The following is a 13,854-nucleotide window of genomic DNA, read 5'->3' as shown; positions in this document are numbered from 1 at the left end:
CCCACCCCACTCCTAACCCGCTTAGAAACAAAGTCTCACTTTATGGCCCTGTCTGCCTGGAATTCACTTATAGACCAGGCTGGCCTCAAAACTAGAAGCTGCCTGCTTGCCTCTGCCTCCTGAGTGCTCTGAATAAAGGCATGAGCCATTATACTTAGCTAAAACTACCTAAGTCATATATGCACAACACCAGAAGACAGCATTGGCATCTTGATTTTAGTTTTTTAAGCTATACACTTCAAATAGAGATTAATCAAGCTACATGGTAAAAAGAAATAATACTTAGAAAGTTTCAAATATATATTTGGAGAATTACCCAGCAAAAGGAAGGATGGTCTTTATATATATATATATATATTGAACACTAAGAAACAGTCTCTTGCTGTGTGTGGAGGAGGATGATTCAGCAGGTAATGTGCTTTTTTGTGTAACCAGGACAACCTGAGTTGGATCCCCAGCACCCACATAAAAAAAACTGAGCTTATTGGCACACATCTGTAATATTAGCACAGCAAGGTTAAGGCAGGAGGCTTCAGGGGCCTGCTGGCCAGCCAATCTAGCTGAACTGGAAAGCTCCAGGTACAGTCAGTGAGCGACCATGTCTTGATGAAGGAGCCTGCCATTGACCTCTGACCTCTGCACATGGGCTAACAGTCCCTACCCAACACACATAGACACACACACACACAATACAACTGTCATATAAAACACAAATATGTTATACATACTATAGGTACATTTTTATATTTTATTTATTTTGAAGATTCTTAAAATTTCTAACTATGTGTGTATGCACATGTATGTAGAGGTATTTACATGTGAGCACTGGTATCCTTGGAGGCCAAACATACCAAATCCCTCTCAAACTAAAGTTAAAGAACTGAACTCAGATTAACTGGAAGAGCAGGACACACTCTTAATTGCTGAGCCACCCCCCCCATTATAAAATTCTTACATTTTATAACATCTATATAACTGAAAGGGTTTTCAAAAATTAGAGTTTATACAGTATAAAAATGTTTTACCTCCTTAGGGAAAAATGGTCCAAGGATGGAATAGGTCATCATGCAACCTAAGTTCATGGATGCTGCTGATACCAGTACAAAAACCTGTTCTTTTGACAGTCTCCTAGATGTCTTGCTTGTACTTCTTCCAGGGTCAGCACCTTAAATACAAACATACTGCTATCACATGGGTGAAACTGGGATTCTGGGTAAAACACACAAATGGTATTTTATATGGAATTAATAGACTCTGAGCACACTTGTTGGGATAAAAGACTATTCTAAATATAATAGTTATGACCAAACAGAAAAACAGACCTGGAATACCATTGCAAATTTGAAACATTTTCATACAGAGATTCTTCAGTTAGAATTTCAACATGGAAAATATTAAGCCATCTGATCTATTTTTTGACTGCTGTTTTAGAAATCCCTTTAGTGATGAGCACCAGAGTGATTTGCCAAGGGCATCAGGCTCTAAAGAAATCTCATTTCTCAAGCTCCTAGCTTCATATGCCACACAGACTCAGTCGGGGCTTAAATGTTTAAACAGGTAATGCTAGCTCTTTAGCAGAGTAAACAGGTTGTTCTAGCTCCTTATTGGACTTTCAGTTGTTGAATTTAACATTCTGGAAAGACAATTCTCACAAATATGTAAATCTGCTCATTTTCCACACTAATTAGTGGTCTCTAAAATCAACTCATTTCATATTTTTTTCCAGTTTAAACTGTCAAAGAACCAATCAATTACTGAGTTTCAAATGTCCAAGCAGATTCCTTACCCATTTTTAAATCAAATGATTCTGAGGGGGAACAAAGAAGGAGGAGGAGAAAGAGGGGAAGGAGGAGAATAATAATTATCATTTAATCTGTTTTTAAAGGCCAGGTGGAAAAATCTATGCAAAATAGGGAAGCCTTAAGAATCCTATAAAAAATGCCTGAGTTTGCATACTGAGTAGCCTCTATTCAGCCTTAATCTGAGGGGAGGTGCCCATTCTTACTGCAAGTTGATATGCCAAATGTTTGGTTGATATTCATGGGACGACTGCCCTTTTCTGAATAGAAACAGGATGAGTGAATGGGCGGATGGCAGAGAAGAGGGGAGGAGACAGACGAGGGAGAGGAAAATGCTGTGCCAAAAAAAAATAACTTTTTACATATACACATACACGCATATACACAGATATACATACGCACATACATACGTATACACAGTAATACATATACACAGACATATATATACACAGACACACAGACACACACACAGACACACACACAGACACACACACACACACATGCCCGAGCTGAGGAAGGAAACGAGGGAAAGTTACAAGAGAAACGCCAGTGAATATGAATACCAAAGAACATTTTAGGCCTGATGATGTGGTGTAATAATTTGAAAGCATTCTGAAACCCCTACTTAAAAAAGCAGAGGATTGGGACGTACCCATACGCGTTCCCCAGACGGCAGAAAAGAAATGCTGGCCGAGACCCCTCAGTCAGGCCAGACAGACCCCACCCTGCTTGAAGGTCTCAGAAACAACAACAACAACAAAACAAGCTAAGCTATTATATCCTAAAGATACAGGCCCGAAGCCCGCGGCGCGCAACCTGCGGACAGCAGTCACCTCCTGTCCCCGCAGGAGCCGGGGAGCCCGCCTCGTCCATGAGCCTCTTTTGGGGTCTTCCGGCGCTCGGGGCTCAGCGGGCGGGATGCGGTGGCAGCCGGCGAGCGATTGGAATCGGACTCTGCATTCCGGTCCAGAGGTGGAGACTGGAGCCAGGACAAGAAACCTAGCCTATCCCTGGACCCGGGGACTCACGGGAGCTAGGGCCGGCAGGGGCGGAGCTGGGGTCGCCGCCCAGGGCGATCCTGGGTTCCAAAGAATGAGGAGAAAGTCAGCTCTTGTGACCTTTAAAACAGTAAGTCTGAAAATTATGCTGGTGCCTAAAGGGTAGAAATGACGCGCGCGCGCGCGTGTGTGTGTCTGTCTGTCTGTGGGAACCTTTTGTGGATGCAGGTGTCTGCTGCTTTGCTAACTATTGGCTCACTTGCTGTGTTTTTGAATGATAAGGTCCGTTTTGTTTTTGTTTTTGTTGTTGTTGGAGTTGTTTTGTTGTCTTGTTTTTCCGTATCCAGAGCTGGGGTTGAAAGGCTTGTATGACCTAGTCTGTTTGTGCATGCCTTAGTGATAAGAGGTGCAACCAAGTGCCCTCTTTCTCTCCACTGGAAGTATCCCAGCACAAGCCTATCTTTACTTTGTCTTCTTGTTTATTATCTGGGAAAAGTTTAAGTTTGGAAATTTAGGCCAAGGCGAAGGATTGAGTCACACTCCTGCAGTCGATGTGATTTTAATATGATTGAAACTCTTGTCTGGCTGCCCATTAGTAGCATGCTGACCTACTAGTAGATGTGACAGAGACGATTAATATTTTACTGTAATGTGTTGGGTTCTACAATAGAATTATTGGGAAAGGCCTGTACTTCAGCAAAGTGAATCTTGCATAGTCCCGGTTACTGTGGATCTTGAAGATTATGTAGAAATTCCAGGCGGGCTAGAAATAGTTCTGAGACAAAGAACTTGGGAAATGCTCCAAACACCAGGCTTAGCTAGAGCAAGGATTCTTCAAAGCTGTTTACGGAGTCTCTAGGCTCTAACCTCTTCAGCTTCAATCTCATTAAAAACCTTTAGAAATAATATATATATATAAAAAAAACCTATGTGTATGTCAGTGCAGATTCCAAAGGAGGCAGTTGGATCTCTTGGAGGTAGAGTTAAAGCTAGTCATGAGCCCACTCACATAGATGCCAAGAACTGAACCTGGGTCCTCTGGAAGAGCAGTAAGTGCTAACCACTAGACTACCTTGCCATTCCCACCACAGCTATTACACTGTGTTCTCATTCTGACTCAACCTCGACCCAACCTCAACCCAACTTTCCACCAGTTATCTCTTTCATGGTTTGCTTTTTTCCTTTCTGTCTTTTAAAAAAAAAAACCCTCACTTTCTGGACTGCAATGTTAACTGCAGATGTTGTGTTACCCAAAGTTAACCTGCTCCCTACCCCCACCTCTTTCAAAAGAACTTTCTTTCTTGGACTCTATAAAAACTTATCTTAACTTTGTATTAGCAACCTTTTAACTAATTTTTACATTTATGTTGACATCTATTTCCATCTGCAATCAGCAGCTATTATTACACCCTTAGTACACACACACACACACACACACACACACACACACACACATATATATATATATCTCCTTGGGCCTCCAAGATAACTGAAAAGCTAAGGATACTTACTGCCTAGCACTGCAACCCAAGTTAGATTATTCCTGGGATGCACATGGTGGAAGGAGAGAACAAACTTTCTCACACTGTCCTTCAACTAGCACACTTGTGCTCCCCCATCAAATAAATAAATAGATGCAATTAAAAAGATTAAAAAATTGTGTTCCTCTTTTGTGTCTATGTATCGCTGATTCTTGGGGTCTGGACCAGGTGATTCCAAGCTTTTGCTCATTTAGTTAAGTATTTAATAAAAAGCATACATAGCTCAACAACCTGAGGCTTAACTTGGCTTGGACTTTGCACATGCCTCTCTTTGAATAATATACCTGGCATTAATTTGTGAACCTGGGACCTCCACGTTCATTAAGCTGTACACATGCTCCTCTCTCAACAATGGCACAAGTATCTTCTTGCCTTCCCAACCATTAAACTCAGACAGATTCTATTCTACTCTACTCATTTTATATAAAGGAAGGCCTGAGCCAAGATGAACTAGTTTGATATAGATGCACAATAAGACAAACTATGTTCTCAAAAGAACTTTAGGGGGTGGAAATCTCCTATTTGCCACTTTATGCCTCAGCATAATACGGTACACCTGACTGAAATATATTCATTGGACTGGAGAGGTGGTTTAGAGGATGAGAGCACTGGCTGTTCTTCTAGAGGACTCACAACCAGCTGGAACTCCAGTTCCAGGTGGATCTGACTCCCCCCACCCACTTCTAGTCTCTGTATGTACTTGGTGGACATACATACTGGCAAAAAACAAACCCTCATACATATAAAATAAACAAATAAAATTAGATGAATTATGGGGAGGGACATATGAAGTAGAAAAATTACATCCTCAACTGTTGAGTTTGTTTTGCTGCATGTATGTCTGTGTAAGGGTGTCAGATCCTCTACAACTAGAGTTACAGACAATTGTGAGCTTTCATACAGGTGCTGGCAGTTGAACCTGGGTCCTCTTGAAGAGAAGCCATTGTTCTTAACCAAGGAGCTCTCTCCAGTCCCATGCATTTCCTTAACTAAGAGGAAAACCAACTTTTTCCACGTATTCTCATATTTACCATTTCTGAGGTTCTTCATTCTAGACCATCTGAGCTTTCCCTCCCATGCCATTTCTCTTCCACACGAGTTTTTCCCTGTAATATTACACATGAGTCATTATAAAGTATCAGCCATCTGGTGCTAAATTCTTTTTGTTTTATTTCTTTCTGGGTGATTTTTAAGGTTTTTTTTTTTTTTTATTAAGTATAGAAATAGGTATAGGAAGTTCTCTCTTGGCCCTTGCAAAATGTGGGTTTAGTGTCCTTTGGCCTCTTTCATTTCTTCAAAGAAAATTAATGGAATTTCGTGTTTTCCTTATTAATCTCTTGTACGCAATGTTCCCCTCCCACCTTGGTCTGCCTGCTTTTTTTTTTTTTTTTTGTTTCATTTTTGAGACAGGATTTCTCTGTGTAGCCCTGGCTGTCCTGGAACTCACTGTGTAGAGCAGGCTGGACTCGAACTCAGAAACCCGCCTGCCTCTGCCTTTCAAGTGCTGGGATTAAAGGCTGCCTGGTGGTCTGCCTGCTTTTATTTATTTATTCCTCTTTATCTGTTGGTTTTACTAACTTATGTAGGTGCCCAGGGGAGCATTTTTCACATTTTCTACAATGATCACACTTTCTTTTCCTAGTGTTGAAAAGTAGAAAGCCTGCTATTTGCAAATGCAGAGACCTGCAACCTGGACACACAAGAAGGCTAGTACCAGTGACAGCTAATCAAAACCAGAGCCTTGATAATAGATAGCATAGTACAGACCTGCAGCACTTGATAAAGTAAAACTGACCAAACAAGAAAGCCTGTAAGGGCATCTCATTTAATTCTTTACTATTTCACTGTTGAAATAACCGAGGGCCAGGATTTTGTTAGTTTGCTTGAGATGGGATCTTATGAAGCCTAAGCTGTTTGCAAACTTGCTTTGTAGCCTTTGTAGTCTTGCTCTGTTGATCCTCTTGCTATTACTTCCCACGCCCTGAATTCTGGCTGTTCTTCAATACACCTGGCTCAGGATTGAGTTCAGTTTCAGTTACAGTTAGCGATGATAAGACCTACTTTCCATTGATTCGATAATTCAAATTATCTTCACATTCTAGATCATTAAAATCCTTTCGATTAAAATCCTTTTGTTGTAGTGGATACATGGTCTCATTCAGCTCAAGCTGGTGTCAAGCATATTCTTGGAGTTAGACCCCCATATGTGTTCCTGGTCACCATCTTGGGGATGGTAGGTAGCTGCTCAGGTGCAGCCATCTGCACGCACAGGGTCACACCCCACTCTTTTGCATGTACACTTTCTAGCCCATATTTGTATATATTACGTGACTTGCTAGAATGTGCTGGGTAAGAGCCACTAACCTCTACATGAATTTTCTGCCACCTTTGCCAATATCTAAAATTAAGAGCCTATTGTTAAAGAGTGTGTGGAGGAGAATCTATATCTAAAACAAAAATCTTTATCACATGAAAAATAACTTCCCTTTGGGTACTTAAATGATTACACAATCAAAATTTAAGGGGGAGAGGCTCTAGTTGTTAAAAGGGGGGTGCTTACTGCTGACAGAAAGGCATTTATTAGAGTGAACTATTAGGACAAAGAGCTGACATCAAAGGTGTTGAGAGAAATCAAGTCTGAATTGGTTTGTTACTGTGTTAGGAACAGCTCTAAAATTTAGGCACCAAGATAAAAGCGCTCAGTTGTTTTTCTTAGTATTTACACGCACATTAGTTTTTTTCCACTTTTTTTTTTTTTTAGAGCTAAGGCCGGAACGCAGGGCCTTGTGCTAGTGCTCTACCACTGAGCTAAATCCCCAACCCCAGTTATTTTCCAATTTTAACATTTAGTCTCTTTTGTGAGACTTTTCTTCTGGGAAGAGAAATCTAATATGCTTTAACACATCAACATTTCCCTTTTTTGTTGTAGACATAGCCTCACTAGTCCCTGGTGGGACTGGAACGCTCAACTATCCACCTGCCTCTGCTTCTCAAGTGCTGCTGGGATTAAAGGCTTGCACCTTAGGTATGGTTTGACATACTAACTTTTAATAGCCTTATACTAAGGAAACTACTTAAACTCTACTTAACCACATCCGTGTCCGACTGTGTAATGTTTCAAAATCACTTCCAAAACAGCCAAAAGGCACGTGTGCCTTCCCCTTTGCGCTCTCCTGCTGTTTGAATACTTTCAGTACTTACCAATAAGATCAAGCCCCCTTTAAATGCTTTTATAAACTCCAAATCCTCTGCGTTTTCACATCATCTCCACTCCCCAACACCGTGGCATTCTGGTATTTTAATCTTTGGCTAAAATGCTAGCTTTATCTTTTAAAATGCAGGCAATTATAAGTATTGGCAGTCTTTCATCTTTAAAGAAAAAGCACTGGAAGACACTGGCAGAAAATACACCCGGAGAAACTAACCACTTATCAAATACATTTTTGAATTGCAGGGGTAAGGAAGCAAGCGTGAGGCTTTAAAGGTGAAACTCAAACGTTTATTAGAAAAGCTAAAAGGGAACACCAACTTTCTGAAATCCTCATGAAACTCATGAGCCCGACAATGATCACTGTATCCACCGGTTGGCCATCCGAAGCTCTGACTGGCTTCAGGGATATTGTCTGAGAGAGGCGTTGTCTTGCATATTTGCTTTGGAAGTAGAAGAGTGAGTAATTCCTTCAAAATTAAAACGCATTTGTCTGAGTTCGAGGCCAGCCTGGTCTACAGAGTGAGTTCCAGGACAGCCAGGACTACACAAAGAAACTCTGTCTCGAAAAACCTAAAAAAGAAAAAACAAAAAACAAAAAACAAAACAACAACAACAACAAAAAAAAACGCATTTGTCGGCGTGGGCGGGAACCAGCCCACTCTGGAATTCCACTCCTGGTGGCCAAGTCCTGTGTGGAATGTGGGTTTCAAATACCAGGCTTTCCCCTTAGTGATAGACCCACAGTGGGAGTTTAATAAGCAGTGGGGTTTGCGATCATAGACAAATCACAGCCACACAAACGGCTCAAAACAAGGGACCAAAATGTGTTCTCCGGTGACGTTCAGCCTAATCGACTAGAGTTGCCAACAGGAAGCTTTCGATAAGATATGGAAAGACTTTTTTAAACAAAGTAATTTTGCATTGCAGCAAAGAAAACGGAAGTAGTTTGGTTCCTCTCGCGTTTCGTAGAAGCAGATTGTGGGACCTCTAAGCGACATGCCCCAGGGAAGTAGGCTGCCCGCAGCGATGCCTGATGGAAATCCAGCCGTGTTCTCACCACGGACGCTACAAAAGGCGGAAGTGGAAACTCCCAACGTCTGGCACCGCGGGAGCCACCTCTCTAATGGGAGGAGTTGCACATGCGCAAAGAAGTCCAGCAGAGCGCTTAAATACCGTCATGCAGCCACTCGCGGCCTTTTTCTCTGCCGCCGCCAACTTGCGCGGAGGCGGAAGCTCGGGGTGAGTCTGAATTAAACGTGTAAGCCGTGACTAGCTTGGGCGCTTTGGTTTCAGATGTGGAGAAGTGCTTTAGTCCTAACAGGCGTTTTGCTGGTGTTTTGTTTTTCAGTGCATTCAAGATTCGGCGATACTCGTAATCCACCGCCATGGCCGAGGAAGGGTGAGCTGACGGGCCCTAGTTGGGACGTGAGCCTCCCACGGCCGGCGCGGGTCCGAGCTTTCTCCAGATTAGCTACTGTCCATAGTCTGCCGAGGATTCTAACGATTCTGTTTGCATTTCAGCATAGCTGCTGGAGGTGTAATGGACGTCAACACTGCTCTACAAGAGGTGCTGAAGACCGCCCTCATCCACGATGGCCTAGCACGTGGCATACGCGAAGCTGCCAAAGCCTTAGACAAGTATGTGTCTCAGTCTCAAACTGTGGGGTGTTGCAGCCGGAACAAAAACTGCAGCCAAGGGAAGAAAGCGTGAAGTTCATGCTGTTAGCACAAAAGTTCTGAGTGTCACCTATCCAGCAGGAAACATAGGAAAAGGTATCAACTCTAGCCCACTTAAGATGTGTGGGTTGCTGTGTGGATTGGGGATGAGCGGTAGTTCCTTTTGTAAAGCTACAGTGTTTGTGTGATGACTTAATTGTCGGATACCCCTTCACCTCGTTCATGGGTGAGAAACAGCTAGTCTGACAAACCTGTAGCTCGTGGGGATAATCGGTACATTTGCTAATAGGCAGAAAGGGAACATCAAATAAAACTAGCAATATTGCAGTGTCTCAGAAATCTAGCTATGTCCAGGATACTTGAGAACGTAGTTTATTAGGCTTATGCACGTGTATGTTCCAATGCTTAAGGTAAAGTCAGGTGATTTTGATGTTTTTTTGTAAAATGAATTGAGTCCAGATCCTGCTGTTAATATTTACAACGCAACCTTCAAGATTTAAATGTCTCGAACGTTGCCATGATTTGCTTTTGCCATAAGTAGGTTTCCTCAAGAAAGAATGGTATGTGGTATCCGAGGGCCAAGGTTTGTACAGGAACATTGGATGCTCCAGCAGTTTGTGCACACCTATGTGTGCTGCTTAGTAAGCTTTAGTAGTTAGTGAAGACCTGATCCTTGACCGGAAACGCTTGGAGCTGTGGTTTCACCTTTTGAATTTTGAACTTTAGGCGCCAAGCCCATCTCTGTGTGCTTGCATCCAACTGTGATGAGCCCATGTATGTCAAGCTGGTGGAGGCACTTTGTGCCGAGCACCAAATCAACCTGATAAAGGTAAGCTAAAGTTCTTTCTGTCTTTGTGATGATGGTGTTGGGCCACAGGTACCAGAACTAAGCTGCTTGGTAAATTTAAGTTGATTATTGACAATGGGCTGTACATGATGACAACTGGCTCCCTCTACTGAACTTCGGTGAGGAAACTGCCATGTCACCCTTCTGACACAGCCACCTTGGGAATGCTGAGTTTTCAGTTTTTGTTATCTTTGATACTTGGTAGTAATTACTTTTGTTTTTGCTAGGTTGATGACAACAAGAAACTAGGGGAATGGGTGGGCCTCTGTAAAATCGATCGAGAAGGGAAGCCACGGAAAGTGGTTGGTTGCAGTTGTGTAGTGGTTAAGGTAAGTTTTGCTTTTATTTTAAACATTGATGGCCCTTAATGGATACAGAAATACTAAACAGGCTTAAACATTCTGTAATTTGAAAGCCAGCCAGTTAAATCTGCTTATCTCAGCATTGCTGCAGAAATTTAGAAAGGTTGGCAGTAATGCCGAGGTACAAGCTTTAAGGAGGGCTGAAGTTCCTGGAAACGGTAGAAATGCTAGGAAGCAATTTAAGACTGAATCAAATAATTAAGAACTTACTGAGAAAGTAATTTGGCATCTAATTTTTTTTTTTTTAAGGACTATGGCAAAGAATCTCAGGCCAAGGATGTCATCGAGGAATACTTCAAATGCAAGAAATAAATAAAATTTTGGCTCGTTTTTCTCTTGTATTTTTTCTCGTTTGCTGCTACAAAATGGAATGTCCTTACTTGGATGTTTGATAGATTGGAAGTATATACTCCTAAGATTTTAGTTGGGTAAATGACTAACCAGGCTACATACATAAAAATAAAATTGGGCTTGTAAAAATTTTGATGGACAAAAGGAGGTGATGGCATCAAAGCTTCAAACTGGGGAACATGGGCCTCAAAATTGGGCACACTTTGGCAGCCAGAACTAGAGAGAGAATTGCTTCAGGGTCTGGCTACATGCCATGACAGGTTGAGAGGTAAATTTCACAGAGCAGACATCCAGGATTTATACTAAATAGGATGATAAATTAGAGGAAGTGAGGGTTAAATGTGGAGACTTGGGAGATGTAAAACATGTTTTTCTGAACCCTGTTTACATCCAAGTTAGCCACTAGTTGGATGTACTGAAGTTGCTTGGAAAGGCTTAGAAATCAGGAGTAATAAAGGATTCATAATCTGCAGGATATGAACCTCCTATTTGTCTTTTTATTAAGTACTTGGTGACAGTTACATTAAAAAAAATTTGCACCATCGCTGCCTTCAGACCCCAGAAGAGGGTATCAGATCCCATTACAGATGATTGTGAGCCACCACGTGGTTGCTGGGAATTGAACTCAGAGGACCTTTGGAAGAGCAGACATCTCCAGGCTGAAATTTTGCTTTCAAAGTGTCTGGTTTTAAGAAAGGAAAGAAAGAATTTCGGCTGATGAAGTCACTTGACAACTGGATGGCTGTTAACCTTCAGTAAGAAGAAACTTAGGAGAGACAAGGCCAGTGAGCATTGGAGTCAACCTTGTGGCCTTTAAGGCTGAATTGCTCAGCCTTTTTGAGGCTTTATCCTGTCATGGCAACAAGTCAGTCTCACTTGAGCTTCCCTTCAGACTACTATGGTGCTAAGCTGTCTCAGTTTCTCTACTCTAGGGAGCAGGACATAGAAACATCCTACTACAGTATGGGGTATGTGGCTCTAGGGATCTGAATAATTTTAAAAGCTATTTTGAGACCCGTGAGTAGTAATAAACATGAATTCAGGGAAACTTTACACTGCAGTAATTTCTTTTTAAAGCATGTTATTTGAAACAATAGCTCTGGTGATTTGTCCTTTTTCCATCTCAGCACAACTGTCACATTTCCAAATGGACTTAAAAGTCCTTGTTTGTACCTAGTTGGCTTGTTGAGTAAAAGTATCACAGATACTTAACATTGCTGTTACCAGGTTAAAGGAACAAAAGGTGTGTAAAAATAGGTGACTGAGATCTTTAGGGGGAAATAGACAACATACAAAGTAACACAAGTCTTTAAAAACTCATCTTTTCTGGACTTGATGCTGGGTAAACAGGAATTCCAAGGCAGATATTTTGCTAAATGGGCATATGCTGCAGCTTGCCAGGGTCCTTATCACACTTTGGCATAAAGTCTTGTAGTAATGTCATTGTCTCACAGAAGAACATACAGAGCCTAAGAAGAAACTGAAGATTTTGAGTCATTTCAAATGGTTTGAAATAAAATCATCAGTCAAAAATACTCAATTTTGTCATGTAGGGACTTAACACTGAGTGTTAAAAGTCTGGTTAGTTTTGTTTTTTTTTTTTTTTTGGCAACATTTTAGGTAAGTTTCAGGTTTATTTTTACTTTGTATGAGTATTTTGCCTGCATGTTTGTGAACCGTGATCATGCGTGGAGGCCAGAAGAGATCATTGGATTCCCTGGAAATGGAGTTGCACGTGGTTGTCAATTGCTATGTGCGTAGTAAGAATCAAACCTGGGCCGGGCAGTGGTGGTGCATGCCTTTAATCCCAGCACTTGGAAGGCAGAGGCAAGCAGATTTCTGAGTTCAAGGCCAGCCGGGTCTACAGAGTGAGTTCCAGGACAGCCAGGGCTACACTGTTTCGGAAAAAAAAATCAAACCTGGGTCCTTTGTAAGAGTAATAGGTGCTCTTAACCGCTGACCCATCTCCCCAGCTCTGCAATTTTTTATAATAAAGTTAAAATAATATTAAAAATTAGTAGGAGAAAAAAGGCATGAAGGGAAAAAAGAAATGTTCCAGCCGTGATAATTAGTTAATTTCTCTTCATTCCTTTTCTTGATTATTCTCTTACTTTGCTACTGGAACACAAGTTGAAACTAAGTACCAGGAAACTGAGTATTATCAGGCAAATTTGCTTGTATGTCATTGAGTAGAACTCACATAGCTGCTTTCTCCATCATGTCGAACTGAAGCAGCTCAGTAATTTCTAGCCCATATGTGTATGTGTAACTACTGTTCTAAGAAATTTTTTCAGAGCAGCAAACTATAACGCCCTACCTGTATAACTGTACTCTCCCCCTAAGGCTTGAAGACAGGGGAGTCAGGAGCAGAAGTGGGTAGGTAGTGCATGTGCTGATTCAACTGAACCTTGGCTATACTTAGACAAAACCTCTCGTTAAATCTCAAGCATCTATTATTATTAATCTTTGTCAATTAAAAACAAGTTTTAAAAGACAGCTTGTGTGAGAAATGATAACACTTACCTAAGGAAGACAGAATTATACATTGATATTTATAATATTGTGGTGCTTTGAATATGCTCGGCCCCAGGAGGGGAACTATTAGGAGGCGTGGCATTCTTGGAGGACTCCCATCATTGTGTGGGTAGACTTAGAGTCTCCTGTGCTCAAGCTTTGCCCAGTGGGAAGAGGGCCTTCTCCTACCTCCCTGCAAAAGATTCTCTTCCTGGCTGCCTTTGGATCAAAATGTAGAACTCTCAGTTCCTTCGCCAGCACCAGATCTACCTGAACACTACCATGCTTCCCACTATGAAGATAATGTTCTGAACCTCTAAAACTGTAAGCTAGCCCCAATTAAATAATGTCCTTTATAAGAGTTGCCTTGGTCATGATGTCTGTTCACAGCAATGAAACACTAAGACAAAAACTTTATTTAAATTGAAAAAAAAAAAAACCTGAGAAATGGGGCTCCTCACTTTATAGTAGTATTAGAGATAGTTTATTTTGTAACTGCATACTCAGGCACCAGCCCAGAAGGACAGGTGTGGCAATTTAGCACAGAGAACAGT

General features: G+C 41.5%; 2 protein-coding genes and 2 non-coding genes across 6 annotated transcripts in view; 3 read left to right on the top strand and 1 right to left on the bottom strand.

Moving 5' to 3' along the window:
• Slc18b1 (solute carrier family 18 member B1) overlaps window positions 1-2,688 on the bottom strand; it is a 35,663-nt gene extending 32,975 nt beyond the window's left edge. For 2 of the 3 annotated variants that reach the window (XM_028777348.1, XM_028777349.1), the window contains exons 1-2: window positions 2,633-2,688; window positions 1,026-1,165 (exon numbers count right to left, since the gene is read on the bottom strand). In XM_028777348.1, the coding sequence (XP_028633181.1) occupies window positions 1,026-1,165; window positions 2,633-2,672 (180 nt within the window). In that variant the 5' untranslated portion in view covers window positions 2,673-2,688. Of the gene's footprint in view, window positions 1-1,025; window positions 1,166-2,615 lie in introns of all 3 variants that reach the window. The other variant, XM_028777351.1, reaches the window with a different exon arrangement.
• Window positions 2,689-8,711: 6,023 nt separating this feature from the next.
• Rps12 (ribosomal protein S12) lies at window positions 8,712-10,765 on the top strand. The gene is made up of 6 exons (XM_028777353.1): window positions 8,712-8,788; window positions 8,898-8,948; window positions 9,071-9,187; window positions 9,953-10,055; window positions 10,301-10,402; window positions 10,685-10,765. The coding sequence occupies exons 2-6, from the start codon at window positions 8,935-8,937 to the stop codon at window positions 10,745-10,747; spliced, it is 399 nt and encodes a 132-aa protein (XP_028633186.1). The 5' UTR covers window positions 8,712-8,788; window positions 8,898-8,934; the 3' UTR covers window positions 10,748-10,765.
• LOC114629365 lies at window positions 9,405-9,477 on the top strand. The gene has a single exon (XR_003712643.1). It is a non-coding gene; the product is annotated as a small nucleolar RNA SNORD101 (small nucleolar RNA).
• Window positions 10,153-10,227, top strand: LOC114629368. The gene has a single exon (XR_003712645.1). It is a non-coding gene; the product is annotated as a small nucleolar RNA SNORD100 (small nucleolar RNA).
• Window positions 10,766-13,854: the final 3,089 nt, after the last annotated feature.

This window comes from Grammomys surdaster, unplaced genomic scaffold (genome assembly GCF_004785775.1).
Source record: "Grammomys surdaster isolate TR1022 unplaced genomic scaffold, NIH_TR_1.0 280, whole genome shotgun sequence".
Lineage (NCBI taxonomy): Eukaryota > Metazoa > Chordata > Mammalia > Rodentia > Muridae > Grammomys > Grammomys surdaster.
Note: the sequence above shows the minus strand (reverse complement) of the source record. Positions and strands in the feature narration are given on the sequence as shown.

Excerpts from the sequence above, each read along its gene's own strand:
- Rps12 (XM_028777353.1), top strand. Across the intron at positions 9,188-9,952 it reads GCTGCCAAAGCCTTAGACAA|GCGCCAAGCCCATCTCTGTG; the intron begins GTATGTGTCTCA and ends TTTGAACTTTAG. Across the intron at positions 10,056-10,300 it reads ACCAAATCAACCTGATAAAG|GTTGATGACAACAAGAAACT; the intron begins GTAAGCTAAAGT and ends TGTTTTTGCTAG.